This window comes from Penicillium brevicompactum (assembly GCF_028827555.1).
Source record: "Penicillium brevicompactum strain IBT 35665 chromosome Unknown utg000005l_segment0_segment0, whole genome shotgun sequence".
Lineage (NCBI taxonomy): Eukaryota > Fungi > Ascomycota > Eurotiomycetes > Eurotiales > Aspergillaceae > Penicillium > Penicillium brevicompactum.
Window position 1 is genome coordinate 5,908,791 of NW_026623208.1, and position 18,663 is coordinate 5,927,453.

Consider the following 18,663-nt stretch of genomic DNA (forward strand, 5'->3'; position numbering starts at 1 on the left):
ATGGACCAAGTTCAAGCTTGGGAGGATCCGAAGGGGGAGATGGGGCTCATCCAATCGTCTGAATTGTCATCGCGAGACGGTCTTTCGGCCATGTTAGGTTGGCAGTTAGGCATGTCTGGTCTGATAGGGCGAGGAGGAGCGGCCTTCATGCTTGAGGGTCCGTCTTCGGCAGTGGGAGAGTTCTTGCGACGACGCCAGCAACAGAACAGAATCAGAGCACTGAAAATCACCACAACGGGCAAAACGACCGAGATTGCGATGATTCCAGCCTTCTTGTGATGAGGGCTGCTACTCGATTGATCATGAGTGAAAGGATCTGTGGGATTTTCGTGCGTATCCGAGGCCTTGAGGACATCGAGGATGAAGTCCCTTGTATCTGTGGTCGATCCTTGGTGCGCAGTGAGAGGTAGAGTGAACTTCTTGGGGTGCATATCATCAGGAACATGGCCATAAAGGGTCTTGTTCTCAGGGAAGTATGTAAGCCAGGAAAGCTCGCTGTCTAAGTCAACATCGAGTTGCACCGAATCATCTGTGATGATGGTCTGGTTGAAGATGAACTTGAACTCGTTGCCAATAGCTGCTTCGCAGCCATCAACAGTGTTGAGGAACAATTTAGTGAATTCCAGCCGAACCATGAGCTTAGCCACGTCCTGGTAAGAGTCGGACACGGCAATGGTGATGTTCTCATTCACTGCGTCACTGGGCGGAGTTCCACTCAGCGAGACATTGTCTTTGTCAAGCTTCAACCAATCCGGCAATTCCGCCTCGACTTTGCTCAGATCCTTGCTTGAAGTGGGCGAGCCATCCATTGCGAGAAAGCTGCTGAAACTGGGACTGCTGAACTTGTCGCCCCTGGTCAAGTTAAAAGACTGCACGGTCTCATTGAATGACAGGATATGAGGGCCAATCGTGAGTTGAAAGGTCATGTTGGCTGCGCTATATCCAGCTACATCAGAGGCCACGAGCTGGAAAGTGAATGTCTGCGATCCTGAGCCACCGAAAGGGGGTGTGTTTCCGGAGAACTTCAGCGCTGCTGGGTCAAACCCGATCCAAGAGGGCAGAGGGGTGTTGTTTGGCGATGTTCCATAGTAGATAGTCGAAGGATGCGTGTTTTCGAACGTGTCGGGATCAAATTCGATAGAGAACGGACTGCCTGGGTGAATGAACAGTGTAGAAGGGTATGAAACCGGTCCCATTGACTGCAATTGGGAGACGAGGGGTTTGTGGACCGTAGGTCCTTGGTCTGCAGTGACGATCAAAGTGACTTCCATGCTATCTTTTTCCGATCCGTTGGATGCCTCGAGTTTGAATTTTGGTGCGCCGCTATCGTCTGGATGAGGAGTTCCCGACAAAACGCGATCACTGCTGTTTACTTTGAGCCATGATGGCGCATCCAATAATGAGTATTCGGTTTCATTATCGCTGTTGGAAAAGGTACTTTGGTCGAAAGCAAATCGGAAAGGCTGCGAGACTCGCGCGACTGGAGGCAATTGCGCGTTGATCGGATAGTTAGCTGTCAAGGCTGCTGCGTTGACAACTGAGGAGACAGCTAGGATGGTGAGAAAGAACGCCATGGTTGGTCCAGAAAGAGCACACTAGAATTGTGTAGAGCTGAAGAGATACAGCAGCTAGCTCATCCGATAACCAACGGCGCTTCGATCTCACGAGGAGGAATGGTGAGAGTAGTCAAGGTGGAAGAGAGAAGATACAAAACGAAAATGAAAGACTATCATGCATAGTCATCCAAAAAGGTTCGTGTCCCTGGCACTCGCGCCAAAGGGACGCCTGATGATACAGGGACACATTCAGGGCCTGCCCTTTCCGAAAAGCCATGCCTGGATATGCTGGACGTCACCGAAGTATGTAGCAGAATAACAGTGGGGAATGGACGCGGGCGCGGGTGCAATCGCTAACATTAGGCTCACGTTTCGACTATGCCCGGGTATATGCAAGGGGTGATCTCCTGCGGCGGCCAAGGAGCACAGACGTACCCAACCACAGGCATGATTTCTTGCCCCTCCGGCCCATTTCAAAGGGCCAAATCAGGCAAGGAACATTTCCCAAGGTGAATGGAAGGGAAAAGGCCCGTGGGGTGCAGATGAACGGGTGTGGCTCAAGCACCACGTTCCAAATCTAGGACCATCTTGATACCTGTTCGTCCAGGGGCATAGTAGTCAGGGATTACTTCACCCTCTTCAAACCCACTGCGAAGGTACAAGGCTCGCGCAGGCTCCCTGGCCTCGTCTACCCAGAGTTGGATGTACTGGCAGCCCTCCTTTCGTAGGCGCTGATGAATGTAGGACAGCACCTCCTGGCCCACACCCTGACGGCGGTTAGCTTCCGTAACACAGACTTTGTGCAAGAGCGCGACGCCCTTCTGTCGGACGTAAACCGCGTAGGCGATCAGATCAGATTGTGATCCCTTGGCTCGAGTCGCGTACAGCACCCGCGTGTTGGGTTTCTTTCTCCATAGCTCTTCGCCAAATTGGAATGCCTCATTGGTGGGGAAGGTTTTTTTCTCGACGCGTGAAATCTTGGCAAGAATATTCAGTGCCTCGTCCCTCTTCAAGGAATGAATGTCCGAGATGGTGAGGTCGGGCATTCCTCCCGCTTCGCGTTGAGGCGCCATTCCGGTTCAGGGCTGACAGGTCGAATTCCACAGATCTCCGAAACTTTGGGAAATGATCTCTGACGTGAGCAATCAATAAGTGTAGGCTTGCGCGATGGTTGGTTTTAGTTGAGAGACTGGGCAAGTTCTTTTCGTGGCTCCACACATGAGGTGTCCAATCAAACGCAGCCAATATCTATAAACAATTCCGCCGACGATCTTTTGTAGGATTCTTGTCTTCCGCACGTGCAAATGATAAGCCAATACTTCAATGGACGGAATAGTTTGGCTTTACTTATTTGCAATGATCTTCCTCTCAACTTCTAGTATCATTCGACCCTATGTTGGTCATGCGGGCGATGGTGACTTCATTGCGGCGCTCACATCCTGACAGTACAACATTACTCTCTTACTTTGATTTGGATAGGCTAAAGAATCAATCGGAAGGTCCTGCCCAGGTGGTCGCAAGAAAATTTGAAGCAAACGGTAGCCCTGGGATGGAGATATGCCAGTGATCGCGCATCTTTTGGGTCCCGAGGTCAACACAATTCACATACACGCCCCGAAGTGAGCCCCAAACAAAGTTCAATGTAGGTATCTGCAGAATTTTTGACTCTACTTCTCCTCGGTTCAACCCGATCACTCTTCATTGATGAGTTCTGACAGTTTCATCGGGACGCGTGGCTCTCTCCCGTTGGGGACCACAGTGACATTGGAGGTTAAAATCCACCTTACTCTATTAGATCTATACATGCGTAGGTAGTCGCAAAATGAGCAAAAAGAAATTATAGGTGGTGATACCAACATGATTTCATCAAACAACCCTTTGAGGGGAACTCGACTATTGAAAGCTCGCCAAAAACTCAAGAGAGTAAACGCCCGGTGGCTTTGGAGCGCCGAGATGAGTGGTCAGGGCTAGAGATCCTCTATCTCTATTTTATGCAGCCTTGGAATGCTGGGAGGAAGCAGTTCTTATCTACAAATTCATTGAGCCTGAGGTGGCAGCTATCTACTCTGCTACTCGCCTTTTGTCATCTCTCTTTCTCCCTCTCAACCTTTCTTTCTTCCTGCTTTCTCACTATTTTCTATCTTTTCTGCAAGCATTTGGCCACCCAATATGAGCACAAAAGATTCAGATGCAGTAGCGCAGGGTGCTATCTTCAAGGTCATCCCGCCGCCCAAGCCAACCGCATGGCAACGATTCAAAAAGCAACCTTTTCTGTTCATCGCACGGAAGCTCTATGAGTGGCGCCGAATTACCCCATTTGAACCATCCAACAAGCCCGTCTCTGTCGTCTGTGTCTCGAACACCTATTATCAGCACCCGGAGATACCGAAAGGCGATGTCCTCATTCACGCAGGCGATCTGAGCCCCGATGGATCGCGCGCTCACTTCCAAAGAACACTCGACTGGCTCAATGAACAACCCCACTCTATCAAAATTGTTGTTGCTGGTATGACCGATCAGCTCATGGATCGCCATAGAGATGCTGGCCGTTGTTGGGACCGAGAGGATCGCGACAAGATTGACTGGGGTGACATTATCTATCTCGAAAATAGCGGCATCACATTGTTGGCTCCAAATGGAAAGAGACTGCGCATCTGGGGTAGTCCATGTTCTCCAATTCGCGAAAAGAAGCTGGGGTTTCAATATCCACGTGACAAAAGCTTCTGGAAGGGAAAGATTCCTGAAACAGTCGACATTCTCATCACGCATACTCCACCTTACGGACACCTTGATTCCAGCACCGGCTGTTACCATCTTCTGCATGAGCTCTGGGAAAATCCACCCCGTCTACATGTCTTTGGTCGTGCGAGAGAGAACTATGGAACTGAAGTGTTGCAATACGACAAGCTCCAAGCCAGTGTTGAATTCATGATCGGCCGTGACGAGGGACTCAAAGAGCTTTGGCAAGTAATCAAAGGCTTTGTTTTGTCCTGGTTTTGTCCTGCCACTGGGCGTCGGACTTTGCTTGTCAATGCCTGCATCACTGGAGGCTTTTGGGACATGACTCGCCGAGGGCCAATCAAGGTTGTCATTTGAGGTCACTACCAAGGTGTTATTCTTGTCACTTCAATTATCAAGATCCAAACTCCTGCCTCACTGGACAAAATACTACTCGGGAGCATTTCAAAATGTGACTGATTAATTGAATGAAATATCTGTTTGAAAGTTTACTCGATGCCATTCTTTCTCTTTTCCAAGCTTGCTTTCAAAATTCTCTTCCGAGGCTGTCTCTCTAGGGATTTATTATTCACAGTAGTATCGTTGCCTTTATCTACAATACGTAGGCATTGGCCTACTCCGTACAGGGTCTTGAGATGTAGTGCGTAAGTCTACTTTCAACAAAGTGCCCAGGTGGACCCAGGTGGCTTCTTTGAGCAATTTGGCATCAACACACTGTGAATGCTGAAGGTGTAGTTTAGAAGTTAACCGGTTTTCTCTAAATAGTGCTTCTAATTGTATAATCGCACGAATAGTCCACCACAACACGCCAAAATCAGGGCTTGATCCACAGGTGGGCCATAAAGTCTAAATCCCAAGCTAAGACGCGGTTGGTCGGACTCGAACGCTAGACCCGCGTGAGTGGGGCACGTGATCCTATCACCCAACCAGGAAGTATATAGCGGGGCATCAGTCTCCACCCTAATCCGGACGAGATCTGCCTCATTTTGCTCCGGTAAGGAATAAAAAAATTGGTAGCTTCTCTTTGATTGAGCGTGTCATCCTTAGTGCAGGGGCCATGCTAATCTTCTCTGTATATTTTCATTTGACCAAATGCCCCGAAGGGCGAAAGTTCAGAGCTTAAAGGTCATTATAACCCCTTCTTTTGGCAGAACAAGACCGCCTAGCCTGTGTTTGGACGCGCCTACATCCATGGACTGCACACTCAAGAGATCTGATGCGACAGGTTCTGAAACATGCTCTCATTTGATAAAATTAATAGGAGTCAGAGGAGACACATATTGCTTGCTCATCACTGGGTCACAAAGGATTTCCCAACCTGCTCTTCAAACTTCTCGTGTGTGAGTCTCTGAGACGACCATACCTCACGGAATAACTATGTACAATGAGATAGCCATTCCCAGCAATATAAGGTAGTCGTGGTCAATGAGGCATTTCCTAATTGAAATCAGAAAATGTACGACTCCTGATGGATGTACGCGATACGCTTCATGGTGCGCTGGTGGGTCCCGTCCTTCTTTCTGATATCAATGCCGAACACCAGCGACTCAGTTTGATCAATGAAGAATCGCACAAGGCCCTTTGTTTCATTGAGGACGACATCGTGTTCGAAACGGAAAGGCGGCTCAGTGATATTGCCTGAGAACTGGCCGACCTCTTCGCCGTAAAAGGTGAGGCTGGTGACTTTGACAATCATCTCGGGCTTCAGATCGAGTGTGCCCTTGAGCTGTGCGACTGATATCAGCAAAATTCCGAGAACGATAGCACTGTATTGGAAATCTACAAGACTCGCCTCGATTTTTCCATCGTCTCCGACATACTGAATGACAAGCTCGAACGAGTACGAGTCGGTGTAAATCTTGGGGGATGTCACCTTCACCCGGGTTGCAAGCGAGAAAACAGGTCGCTCGGGGATGCCATCATCAGATGAGTCCGAGGCTGCGTTGTGTGCCTGCTTGGTCGACATGGCTGGATTGAAATGGAACAAGATTCAAAGAATTGATATTTGAGATGAAGATGCGGTTTCAGTGTGGATGGTGACAGGAGAAGAAAAGGAAAGGGTTTGTAACTGATAATAGATAGATGAAATTGCATCGTCAAGGCTGCTGACTTGCAACCACGCCAGAATGGAACCCAATGCGCCATCACTGTTCTGTGACATCTTGCTCTGTGTCTACCTGTAAATACTGATGTCCCTGTTCATGATCGAGGCTTCTCTTGGGGATTGAATGCTCTTTTGGAAACCGTGATATTGACTTTCAGTCGATCTAGAATTGCATTCAATTTATGACCTCTTTCCCAGGTTCACCAGCCGAGTAGTTTACTGGGAACGTGAATGTCTCTTGAGATCGTGCTGGCGGAGATAGTCACAAGAAATTTGAGATTAGTGCCTACCTACGTGCCACGGTGGTTCTGGCACGAAAACTACAAGGCTATTCCAGTAGAGGGCTATGCTCATCGGAAGAACCTTGGTACTGCTGGGGTCATTCTGGAAACGAAGCTGGAAAGCGAAGACCTCGGGCCTAAATCGGTATCATTGACCTCAGGAGCACCTGTGTCGGCATTGGCTCTAGGGCCATCCGTGGATAAACTTTCAAGGTCAAAACGATCGAAAATCATTTCAAGGTTCCGTGGGCAAGCAGACTGCAATGAATCCATGGATACCTACCTATGCATGGATATCGATGGAGCTCATGTTCAAAGAGAGAATATTTTGCATGAAATATGGATATGGTATAAAATTCGCTAGCGTACCCGAGATACTTATACAAAGGTGAAAGTATCACCGCCCTTCTCACGCAACATATTTCCAGTTCTAGACGTACCAACAACACGCTCCAACTTCAACGCGTCCCACTTGGAGAAAAGAGCACGAACACCGCCCTGGGCGGCATCAACCAACTCCGCCGGGTCAAGGCCAAGATACCCGACGATCTCACCATAGAATTGCGCATTGTCCGGTAATCCATACATGACAATCCGCTTCACGCCACGAACTTGGTAGCGACGGAAATGGTGTGCACGCTCGGTGTACAACAAGACCGAGTGGCGGCCGGATAAGAAATGACTGCGAGCCCGGTTGGCTTCCTTGGGCTCTGTATATTCGGAAATGGCACCGAAAGAGATGTGTGTTGTTTGCGTGGATGTGGAGAAGTGATTGCGCACGCGGACGAAATCGAGATATGATGGGATGAAGATTAGTGTTCCCGTTGCGCCCTTGCCACGGCCGTGGGTGATGTTCTTCACAATAGATGAGAGAATAGCGGTTGTGAAGTGCTTGAAGCGCGCATCGGGATCTTTCAGTGGTGACAGACTATCGATGCGGGTGAAAGTTTGCTTCACGGAAACCGGTAGTGGGAGCTCGGTGATAGCACCAGCGTACGTTGGGGTTGCCTTGAGGCGACCAGAGGCGTTCTGCATCTGGTTGGAGAAGAGTGCGTTGATCTCCGGTGTGATGCAAGATGCGAGAACCACAGTTTGGCGCACGTGGCGAGCGTGGTTGTCCAAGTACCAGTTACGGACTCGGCTGAAGTCACAGCCATGGGCTTCTTTGGGCTGCAAATTGAGGTGCTGGAAAATCTGGTCGACATGGTCCCAGTTCTGCATAAGCAAAGCGTCGGCGTGGTCAACGACAACCAGTTCAATGGAGGAAAGGAAGTCGTGATCACGCTTCTTGGCATCGGACTGATCCATGATGGTACGTAGACCAAGAGGACTTGCTAAAATGATGTCGGAGCTGTAGAATTGCGCGAAATATTTGACGGTCTTGCGGGTGAACTTGAGGCCAATGCGGAACATATCATCGTCATTGCCGCCGAACAACTCTCGGAAATCATCAGTCTTGTTTTCCCAAGATTCGTCATCCGGTGCCGAGAATCCATCGGTGAAACGCTTCTTATTTTCTTGCTGCTCGGGCTGGTAGATCCGGGTGATTGCTTCGAGGACCTTCACACAAGATTGTCTCGTGGGCAGAATGTATAGGACTTTAGGTCGGGTAAATCCTTGGTCACGGCACTCAACGTCGGTATCGGGATCTTTGGCGAGACGGGCACTATTTTTGAGAACTTGGTCACGAGTCTTGAGAAGATGGTTCACTGCATGCAAGGCAAGCATATCACGCAACTCCTGTGCATTGGACGGAGAACGAGCACCGTAGAGCACGTCTTGATAATCGAACACATAAGGCGCAATAATCTGAGCTTGGCCATTGATTTTAGGCAAGATTTCTGCAGCTCGAGTCTTGATTTTTTGTTTCAACTGCAACATCACATGTTAGTCGATACATAATGGTGGATTATTGTTCCCGTCGCATACCTTGAGGTTACTAGTGTTCTTCATTGGTGGCAGTAGTGTTGCGCCATCGACACCTGTTTCAGGAACGCTCTGGATGAGTCGTAGCCCATCAACCTCCTTCTTGGCAGAGCTCCATTTCTTGGATTGAATGGCTTCGACCTGCTTGACCAGGTCTGAGCTCTCGGGCTGAACAAAATGCTTTTCAAAAGGACCGACAGTGTCCTCGTCGTCGTCTGCTTCGTCATCTTCGTCGTCGGATGGGGCCTGGGCTTCCAGGTCGTTGTCTCCGCTCTGCTCTGGTTCCTCCGTAGTGTCGGCCATTGCGATCACCTCATCAGAATCGGTAGCAATCTTGCGCTTCTTTCTAGCGGGGCCAGAAGTCTCTGTCGGTTGAAGTAGCTGGAGAAGTTCGTTATATGGGCGTTCAGTAGTCTCCTCTTCCTCCTCACTGCTGGATGATCCGTCGTCCATGGGGGCATCATCGCCAGATTCTTCCTGTGACAGTTCGCTGGCTGAATCATCCCCTGAAGAGTCGTCCGATCTGATGCTCGTTAGCTCGAAAAATCTTAATTTGGTATGAAAATTAGCACTCACTCGGCTTCGTTCAGTCGCGAAGTGGCGAAGCGACCACCACGACTTCCACCACGGCCGCGACCGCGACCACCACGACCACCACGGCCACCTCGACCACCTCGACCACCAGGTCCGCGACTTCTAAAAGAACCACCGCGTGGAGGGGGCATGTTGTGAGAGATTGTAGTGAACAAAAAAGGGCTCGTAGCTCTCGGCCTGAGAATTTACTCTTATCTTATCTTAGTGCGAAATTTCCCACACAAAAGCAGAATCGGAACAATCACGGCTCACTCCACTCTAAGGAAAAATTGAACCTCCGAGAGAAGCCTGTCGAGTTTGGGGATTTGAACCTTCAAGATTTCCATCAACAATTAAACATGGCTGAAGATTCTTTCCTCCACCTTGCTCGCCCCCTGGGCCCTGTCAGCGTTGGGACCGCTCCCACCACTGCCCCTCTTAACGTTGTCATTCAGCCCCAGGTATGTATAGGTGTCCTATGATCTGAGGGGTAAAGCTCATGCCTCTCTAGGCCATTTTCTCCGTTCTCGACCACTCTCTCCGCCGCAATGCCGATCAGGAGCGCGTCATCGGTACTTTGCTGGGAACACGATCTGAGGATGGAAGCGAGGTTGAGGTCCGATCCGCCTTCGCCGTCGGCCACTCCGAGGCTGAGGACCAGGTCGAAGTCGATATGGAATACCACAAGCAGATGCTCGCCCTCCACTTGAAGGCCAACCCCCGCGAAGTCCTGGTTGGCTGGTACGCCACTGCCTCCGAGCTGAACACCTTCTCCGCTCTCATTCAGAACTTCTACAGCGGCCAAGGTGATGGCACATGGCCTCACCCCGCTGTCCACTTGACTGTCTCCACTGAGGCCGGCAAGGACCTCGAGACCCGGGCTTATATCTCCGCTCCCGTTGGTGTCACCGCCGAACGCGCTGCCGACAGCGCTGCTTTCATCCCCGTTCCCTACGAGCTCCGCTACGCCGAGGCCGACAAGAGCGGTCTTGAGTCTATCGCCAGCGCCAAGGATGCCGAGGACCGTTCCGCCACCGTCACCTCCGACATCGATTCCCTCGAGCGCGCTGTTGAGGAGGTCATCTCCATGATTGACCGTGTCTCCCGCTACGTCGAGTCCGTGATCGACGAGGAAACCCCCGCCTCCACCGCTATGGGCCAGTTCCTCCTCAACGCTCTTGCTCTTGCCCCCAAGGTTGAGCCTGCTGACATTGAGCGCGACTTGTATGTTCAATTTCCGGATATTTTACTTGTGTTGGCACTCACTAACATTTCACAGCAACAACCACATCCAGGACGTCCTCGTCGTTTCTTACCTCGCCAACACCGTTCGCACACAGATGGAACTTTCCACCCGGCTAGCAACCGCCCAGCTCACTCTCGGCGGCGGCGAAGGTCCCGCCACCGGCGAGGGCCAGCGCAACCAGCGCGGTGGCAAGGGCAACAACCAGGGCGGCCGCCGCCAGGAGCGCACCGAGGAGGCTCGCGCATGAACGGCTTTTTCCACCCAACCCTGATGCATAATGTGACGATACGCGGGAGTAACACTTTCACCAAGGGAACGTCGATATTTCGTTCAACGTTCACCTCCTTTTATCCCATCCCTCCCGACGTTCCTATTTTTGGCTGATTCTCTTCCCTGTTACCACCTCTTCCGCCAAACCTCTCAATTTCTTTATTCCGCTATTCTACGCTTTTTTTTTGCGAGACTTTCATGTTCTCTTAGGGACTCACGGATAACGAATCGGTCAATTCTGTTCCTCGGTCTTTGGGGTCAGCCCGTCTCGAGCAGGCACCCACGTCCGACCCGGCTGGCCCCATATAAAGATCGATATATTGGAAACCAGTCATAACTGATCATTCATGTTCTGTGCAGATATCCTTTGGTGATGAGTCTAGACTGTTGAAGACAAAATCGGTCGACGGGGTCGATCTCTACGAAGTCGCATCTTATGGGCGCGGCGTTTTCAGTTATGATGAAATGGACATAAAAGTTCTAGAGCTTCTTCGTATTGTACATCGTATTAGCCTGATATTGCCATTGACGCTGATACCTAAGTGTTGACATTGATCATCAATTCCGTGGCTATGTACCTCGAACCCGCAGGGCTTGAAAGGCTGGTACCAGCCTACGTGATACCTCGAAGAAGAATCATTCATTCCACACGCCTGCAAGATCCATGGATTTTTTTCATGCCTTCTAGGGTTTCGGGTCTCAGAATTCTGGAATGTAACAAACCATTCATAAATGGAATCGTACGCATATAATGCTGGGCGAAAGCGAATTATTGAGAGGCCGATACTCTAACTGTAACCTTTGGAACCTGATCCACGAGTGGGAACATACAGTCACCTGCCAGGTGGGCAGTCGGCTCGGTATCAATATTGTTTTGGTACATATCGATAGTGCTCTTGAAATCTGAGGCTGTAAGCCAGGAAAAAGCGCTAATCATCGTCAAGTATAGGGTTTGAACTAGATATAAAGTTAAAGTTAAGGTCTTATTCCTACGAGTGCAAATTTTACAGAGAACGAGAACCCTTTGAGTCGTGGGCATCGAGTCAATAAGTACTTCGCTTCGGCGGCCCCGGCTGGCAACAAATAACTTCGGATGGTCGTTAAACAGACCTGAGGGGGGTGATAACGACATGTACAGGCACAAAAGATAAAATTCTAGTATTCTGACATTTCTATAACGCTTCAAAATAGTATACTGGGGAACAGAACCTGTTTAGAACACTAGTTAGGGCTTTTTCTGGCAAGTCTAGGCTCGAAACCTTAATTCAACTGTCAGCGACGGCGAATCAACATCAACACCCACAACTATTGGTACTAATTAATGACTAGGATGATCCTGGTCAATGGATTTGTCGATACTGATGTCCCGTGGTTGATTCCTGTTTTACCGCATGATGGCCCGAGAAAGCTCATTATCGCAACATTTGTTTGGACATGTGTGCCTTAGGATGGTTTTCTTGCATGGCATATAAAGCCCAAGATGATGGCATGAGAATCTCAGTTTCTGAACTGTTACGATACTCTCTATCATGAATTTCAAGCCGTTCATCGTTTTCTGTCTGAGTGCTTTCCAGGCTTATTTGTGGGCATGGTCGTATAAGCTTCAGTGAGTGATCTTGATATATTCTCTCCACCAGCCTTGCAACCCCGTGAGAGTTTGTACGGCAGCTAATCCCATGGCCTGTACTAACATGGTATAGCGCCCCTCGTTTTCCGAGCGACTCGATGGGTAGATTGGACGGAGCGGCAAATTGGGTGAAGCTGGAAGTAAACCGGGGAGGAGTCGATGTGATGCTAGAGTTCTTTTGGGAAGTCATACGGCTCATTGTGCTCTGCAAAGTTGTTAAGAGAGTCATGGGCTATCTTGATGATGCTCTTATGATCTTCTATTGGAATGTCTATGTGCCGTACGTTCAAGGGAAACATCCATGTTACCTTGCATTTTCACATCATCCCCCTCTCCCCTCTTCAAATGGCTTCCATATCTATGCTCATGGCTCAATATAGACATATGCACTGCTACCTTCTTGCTTCTGGAAATTGGATCACGGCTCTCTGGAAGGATGCTTGGGAGCACTCGCCATTTCCACCACATACTCTCGACAGGGAAAAGGATCGCAATTCCGAGGCCTTTCTTGATCTGGTCACGAAGTCCGAGCCTTCACCTTGGCTCAATCACGGTGATTCAAAAATCCTCCGTCGAAGTCTCCGGATACAAGCTCGAGTGAAGCGTCTGAGCCAAGGACAGGAATAGGCACGATCAGTGAGATACCGAAATGCTATTTATGGCTAATGCCATCTTGTCTGTTCCACAGCGCAGCTTGATGAGTATCTTTACGCTAAACTTGCCTGCTCGGTTCTCGGGACTATCTCCTGTGCGATATCAACCTCCTGGGACTGCAATTTCTTCCGAAAGCCAACCTAACTATCGAGTCCCATCGCTTGGTGGTGCATAATCTAGCTGAATACTAAACCAGAGCAACCTCTGTCCGCTCTTCTACGCCTACCCATTGAATTGGGTATTTTTTTTCTGTCGCCCGAAGACCAGCAACCCCATTCTTCGGAATTCTTATCAAGCAACATGAAGGACTACATGTGGGGCTCACATCGAGGTTGTGATGATATATCTTTGTAGCTCAAGATGATCAGACAAGAAAAATTCATTGTGGGTATCCTAATAAGCATATTCAAGTAAATTCGCATGTCCTGGAATTCCGATTCCTAGTCGCACCTAGCGGCCTGTACCTAAAAGATCAACCAACGCCAATACCCATGATGTTTTGTACAGCCATAAACGCTCGACCCAACGCCATGACCGGAAGTAAGTGCAATGAAGAAAGCAAAGAATGTTCAGCCGATGGTCTTGCGCTTTTTCGAAACAGACTCCTCAGTGGCATCAGATCCCCGACGAGCTGCATCCCTCTTCCCCCTTGCCCTTATTCTTTCCCTTCTTGCCAGTGACACTCGCAGCAGCAGCAGCCTCTGCCGCTTCGGGATCTTCACCGGCCGCAGCGGCCGCAGCGGCGGCGGCGGCTCCCTTCTTCCCCGCCTCCTTGGCAACTTGGTCGTCGTTCTGATCGAAAGCCTTACGAGCCTCTTTCAGCTCACGCTCCATGCGGAGCAGCTCCTGGACACGTCCGAGTTTGTTTGGATCGCGGCGCAGTGCAAAGCGGAAGTCTTCGACCTTGATCTTTTGGCGACGAGCGTGATGCGCGACTTGCGCGGCGCCGTGGCATACTTCCAGGACAAAGTCCGTGACTATCTCGTCGAGAACACGAACTGTCTCCGGGAGCGGTTCATTCGGGAAAGAAGGGTGAGGGCTTGGGTCTCCGTAGGCGAGGAGTAGGAGGCGAACTGTGATGCGTTAGCTTGATTGGGTTGATGCAATCCATTGGACAGATGAGACACACGCTCGTTCTGGAAATTCATTTGCCCTTTGTGACGGGCCATTCGAGCGCGTGGTTCCGCCATGGCTGAGCTTTTCTTGCCTCTGCTTGGAGGCTCGGTTTCCGATTTCTTGGGTGTCCACTGGGGTTGGTAACCAGCGGAGATCAGATGAGTGTCTTGCTCATTGAACGGCCAGGGAGTTGCGGGCAGAGCGTGGACCTGCGGAGGCTGGGGCGTAGCGTTGGAGGCTGAGCCTGATAGCCGGTTGGGAATAGGGAGTGAGTGATTGTTGGCCGAGGGGTTTGCCGCGTGGCTTGGCGTAGAAGTCGAAGGTGACGACGATTGGAGCTTGAAGGATACCCGCTTCTTCGGGGCCTTCTTCGGGGCCGTGCGGTTGGCGGACATTTTGGGCAGAATAAGCTGGGACTCCCATTAGCAAACGGACACTTCCCATCTCGACATCGACTGTTCTTCTCTGCCCCAACTACGGGCAAGGATTCGACATGGTGAGTCCACTAATCTCTCAGCAACAGGGGGATCTTTCGACAGTCACATCATGCAGATAGCTGCGACTGTGCTGATGTCGCGACAACCCCGATGACAACATGGTCTCAATGCGCTAACTTATGCAATCACCTAGTCGGCTCTTTTCAACTTTCGCTCTCTCCTTCTCGTGCTGCTCTTGCTTATCTGCACTAGCAGCTATGCGCATTCGATAATGCCCGGTATCATGGACCGAAATCAGAATGGGTACGTACTCACATTGGGTTGTATGAGTATCCAATAGATGCTCGCGAAGTCACAAATGCTCAAAGATCTTCAAATTAGGATGTTTGGGATCTTCTGGAAGTTTGCCCGTATCGGAGAGCGGCTCAGCCCATATGTGAGCATCTGCTGTGTCCTGATGGCAGTAAGTCTTACCCCACGAAAGTCGCGAGTTCGGTAGTCATGCGAATCCACCATATACATACTAACTTCATGTGCAGGTCTCTATCTTCTTAGGCAGTTGATCGCCAGCCATACCCTCACGTCTTCTCGCTTCACTTTTATGTCTCAGCCCAAATGATCTCACCTGAATCCCTACGTTATTCACATCTTGAACCAATCATCCATGGAGGCGGTTCACAACCAAGGCCTGTCAGTACAATCTCCACTGGATGCTCTGGTCTCAGAGAACATGATATCAGGCGGATAGTACCTTTATGATGCAATGTACAGTACATGATATCCATACCTACAACTAGAATCTCCGGCCAGAAATGGCTGCCTTTCCCCTCGCAAATTTGGACGTCAAGCTGCCATTTGACCCAGACACTGCCCTGTAGCATTACTATTCCGCACCTGTCCAATACTTCGAATCATCCACCGATCCTGTTGTTGACGTTCAACTTGTCCAGTCCCAAGGTTCTTCCACTGGCCACCTAGACAATACTGAAGATGGCTCATCTCTTGCTGACTCCAAGTCCTCTCCTTTTTCATCCAGTCTGTTTGAGCGCCTACAATATACCTCACTTTCCCTGAAGTCAAGTCTGCAACTGGGACGCGAAAAAGAGAGTTAATGGCAGAGATGCAGTCTGTGGCCGGCGCAATCAAGAACACCCGTGACACGTTTTGATGCCTCTTTCAAAGGAATGAGAAACTGTCCAAAAGAAAGACCGGTCCAAACTTACGTAGGGAAATATTGGCGATCGGGCTTGCGAGGCAGCCAGAAATCACTATATGACGAGTTCCAAGCTCGCCCAATAGCCTCCACAAGTGTTTGCCCAGGTGCTCGCCGGGTAACGTTTCGGCTGACCCGAAACTGAGCATTGCAATTGCATTTACTTCGTGCAGACTTGCATACTTCGGGAGCTTCGTTCCAACATAATATAACCCTTTTGTTAATGAGGCCGAGGTAGATGAATTACTCAGTTGATTGATGCCGGTCACTTGACCAGACTGAATGAATGGCCCATGAGATATATGAAGGCCTGCCTCATTGTAAGTTTCACAAGTATTGATGGACAAGACGGATGCAATTATGATACAGCAAATAATACAAGTGTTAGAAGTCCGCCGTTTGTACAAAAAAAAAAAAAGTCTAAGCCCCGTAGCTTCCAAGGTTCCAACACCACCCGTATAAAATGCTTCAAGATTGCTTGGACCAACAGGCACAAACACAAAGGGGTATCTCACTGCGTCTTGGACTTCAGCTCCAACTTCTGCAGGCCACTGTCGATCAAATCATCCCGCTCCTGCTCGCCTTTGTGCACCTCGGAGCCGGGTTTTGTAGCATGAGATGCTCGGTGACCATCTGGTCCATAAATCTGGTCCATTTCTTCAATAGAGTTCCAAAGGCGCTCAGGATCACGAAGATAGCGTAAACCCTTCATTGTGTACTCGTCAATGGAGAATCCTTGCGCCTCCATGTGTCGGATGGCGAGGGCGGCGTCTTGAATTTGTTGATTATTCGCAAAACCATTGATTATGGTGTTCCAGGTCACCTGGGTAAATTTCGCGTTGTATTTGGCCATCATCTCCTTGACTTTCTCTGCTGCGTCGGGTTGGCGGTGGAAGACAAAGGAACTGAGGAGGATGGTCCATGTGCGAGAGGACGGGGCGACAGGTGTCAGTTTTTTCCCGTCGCTGGTTTGCGTGGGAAGAGAAGATGAGTCGAGCATATCCTGAACAATAGCGACACTTGCTGGCAAGGTGTGCGGATTTTTGCGGAGCGCAATGAGGAATTCATTATAAATGTGGTCGCTTTCAACCAGAGGGGCGATAGAGGGGTGACCCTTCATCACCATCGCGCGGAATTGGTCATATATGCGATTCACTGGATAATTCCTATTCTTGCAGCGAAAGAATGTCGCGATCATGAGATACAGAGCAACTGGTGAGGGAGGAGTCTTGATCTCAAGTCCCGTCGACGGAGGCGTATAGTGCGTGGGAATGATGAGGAGGTCTTTAAGGGGGGATATGTCGTGGAGTTTGTTGTACATCTCAAGCATCGAGTAGAACACGCCTGCAGGATCGGTTTCGGGGTCCAAATGCTTTGCAGTGAAAGTGAAGTGGGCATGGAATATCTTGCTGAAAACATGGGGGTTTCGCTTGAGGGCTTCCTGCATCTCAACTTCCCTGGTCAAATCATCGACTCGAGCTTGATCGCCTCGAGCTACTGCATCTGTTAGGAGTGTCACGTAGGTATAAGAGTCGAGTTTGTGGTTGTGACTTTGCATAAACTGGAGCATGTCCTCTCCAAGCTGAGGATCGCCGGTGTCATAAGCATTGGCAAGCACCACATTCATCATGTCACGGTCTGGCTGAACGCCCATTTTGAGAAGCTGTGGAAGGATTCGGAAATTGCGGCTTCCCGCTTTGTCTTCGACGGTGTCCAGTGTCAAAAGCTTGCAGCAGTGTCGTAACACTCCTTGCGAGGCCATGTCAAAATCTGGATCCTTAATTTGAGAAACCCACTCAAGAGCTTCGAGTGCATGTTCCACTTTTCTGAACTCTGTGAATCTTTTCATAAAACAAAGCACTGTTTCCGGTTTCATGCGAACGTTGAACTCCTTGATGCGCCGGTATGCCTCTAGAACCCCATTGAGTTCAGCTCTATTGATGAAAAGCCGAAATCCTGCGTGGGGAGGATTCACAATAGGCCAGGTCTTTGGACTCATACATGCTTCAACAGCTGTCGCATAAGTATGTTTGCCGCTTGACCAATCACGGAGCCAGCCATCATAGTAGAATTTTTCCAAGTAGAGAAAACAATCAGATACCATGTTGAAATCTGGACAATCCAGACTTGAGTCCGTGGTGACGATTAGATAGTCCAAAACCTTCTCCGGTGAATTTTGCAACATCCAGATAGCGAGACGCTGCCAGACAGAGGCTTTGGTGCGTCGATCCAGTGCAGCCCATGCTTTCTGGAAAGATCCATAGCAGTCCTCAAGAGCTAGATCGAGTAGGGTTTTAACATTGTCTTTGACACTTAGGATCAAGGTAGTGTTGGTGACATCTTGGTCAAGTAGCTTGGCCTTGAATATGGCTCTGTAAGCAAATTGCCATTGCCGGTTTGCCAATTCTCGCGAGAATAGTGAGTTCAAACGCAAGTTTAGAGCTGCAAACATTGCTTGCTGTGTCAGCCTGTTACCATTGCTCTGGATTGCGAGGTTGACTCTGATGGCCGCTTTTCCCACCACATTGCGGTCAAGCTTTCGCAAAGAGGCGACACTTGTTATTTGATCCCAACCAATCAGCGGGAGATCCGATTTTGAGTGGCCAGTTTTGTTGCTCGTTGGGTGTTGACGTTGTGTCTGTCCCTGTTGTATGTTTTGTTCATGTGATACGCCCCGTTGTGACTGTTCGCTGCTCGGTCGATGGGGGCTGGATGGATCGTAGTTGATGTGACGGATTTCGGAGGACATTGGGGTCTTTTCCACGCTGGGTTGTAGAACTGCCCGGGGATCGGACGTAGATAGGCGTGCTCTATGCCGAAAATTTGCGCCGCAGCCCCGGCGCCATTGCTGATGTCGACATGGCAAAAGCAACCCGTTCAGACGGGACTGAGCGAGTCGGGGACCGAGTGACATTCAGAAG

The 18,663-nt window shown here is 49.8% G+C and overlaps 9 protein-coding genes across 9 annotated transcripts; 3 read left to right on the forward strand and 6 right to left on the reverse strand.

The window, feature by feature from the left end:
• Positions 1 to 11: 11 nt before the first annotated feature.
• Positions 12 to 1,574, reverse strand: N7506_008126 (uncharacterized protein; the record flags this gene model as incomplete). Its single annotated transcript, XM_056957419.1, has 1 exon — positions 12 to 1,574. One exon carries the CDS (start codon positions 1,572 to 1,574, stop codon positions 12 to 14), a length of 1,563 nt encoding a protein of 520 aa, XP_056811753.1.
• Positions 1,575 to 2,113: 539 nt separating this feature from the next.
• Positions 2,114 to 2,629, reverse strand: N7506_008127 (GNAT family N-acetyltransferase; the record flags this gene model as incomplete). The annotated part of the gene is made up of 1 exon (XM_056957420.1): positions 2,114 to 2,629. The coding sequence occupies one exon, from the start codon at positions 2,627 to 2,629 to the stop codon at positions 2,114 to 2,116; it is 516 nt and encodes a 171-aa protein (XP_056811754.1).
• Positions 2,630 to 3,725: 1,096 nt separating this feature from the next.
• N7506_008128 (metallophosphatase domain-containing protein) lies at positions 3,726 to 4,652 on the forward strand (the record flags this gene model as incomplete). Its single annotated transcript, XM_056957421.1, has 1 exon — positions 3,726 to 4,652. The coding sequence occupies one exon, from the start codon at positions 3,726 to 3,728 to the stop codon at positions 4,650 to 4,652; it is 927 nt and encodes a 308-aa protein (XP_056811755.1).
• Positions 4,653 to 5,742: 1,090 nt separating this feature from the next.
• N7506_008129 (uncharacterized protein) lies at positions 5,743 to 6,261 on the reverse strand (the record flags this gene model as incomplete). The annotated part of the gene is made up of 1 exon (XM_056957422.1): positions 5,743 to 6,261. The coding sequence occupies one exon, from the start codon at positions 6,259 to 6,261 to the stop codon at positions 5,743 to 5,745; it is 519 nt and encodes a 172-aa protein (XP_056811756.1).
• Positions 6,262 to 7,058: 797 nt separating this feature from the next.
• N7506_008130 (UTP25 family protein) lies at positions 7,059 to 9,331 on the reverse strand (the record flags this gene model as incomplete). The annotated part of the gene is made up of 3 exons (XM_056957423.1): positions 7,059 to 8,552; positions 8,610 to 9,129; positions 9,183 to 9,331. 3 exons carry the CDS (start codon positions 9,329 to 9,331, stop codon positions 7,059 to 7,061), a joined length of 2,163 nt encoding a protein of 720 aa, XP_056811757.1.
• Positions 9,332 to 9,538: 207 nt separating this feature from the next.
• Positions 9,539 to 10,672, forward strand: N7506_008131 (eukaryotic translation initiation factor 3 subunit F; the record flags this gene model as incomplete). Its single annotated transcript, XM_056957424.1, has 3 exons — positions 9,539 to 9,640; positions 9,691 to 10,403; positions 10,459 to 10,672. The coding sequence occupies 3 exons, from the start codon at positions 9,539 to 9,541 to the stop codon at positions 10,670 to 10,672; spliced, it is 1,029 nt and encodes a 342-aa protein (XP_056811758.1).
• Positions 10,673 to 12,224: 1,552 nt separating this feature from the next.
• N7506_008132 (uncharacterized protein) lies at positions 12,225 to 12,949 on the forward strand (the record flags this gene model as incomplete). The annotated part of the gene is made up of 3 exons (XM_056957425.1): positions 12,225 to 12,301; positions 12,396 to 12,602; positions 12,703 to 12,949. 3 exons carry the CDS (start codon positions 12,225 to 12,227, stop codon positions 12,947 to 12,949), a joined length of 531 nt encoding a protein of 176 aa, XP_056811759.1.
• A 642-nt stretch (positions 12,950 to 13,591) lies between these two features.
• N7506_008133 (putative transcription initiation factor TFIID subunit 13) lies at positions 13,592 to 14,487 on the reverse strand (the record flags this gene model as incomplete). Its single annotated transcript, XM_056957426.1, has 2 exons — positions 13,592 to 14,049; positions 14,106 to 14,487. The coding sequence occupies 2 exons, from the start codon at positions 14,485 to 14,487 to the stop codon at positions 13,592 to 13,594; spliced, it is 840 nt and encodes a 279-aa protein (XP_056811760.1).
• A 1,766-nt stretch (positions 14,488 to 16,253) lies between these two features.
• Positions 16,254 to 18,491, reverse strand: N7506_008134 (pentatricopeptide repeat protein; the record flags this gene model as incomplete). Its single annotated transcript, XM_056957427.1, has 1 exon — positions 16,254 to 18,491. The coding sequence occupies one exon, from the start codon at positions 18,489 to 18,491 to the stop codon at positions 16,254 to 16,256; it is 2,238 nt and encodes a 745-aa protein (XP_056811761.1).
• Positions 18,492 to 18,663: the final 172 nt, after the last annotated feature.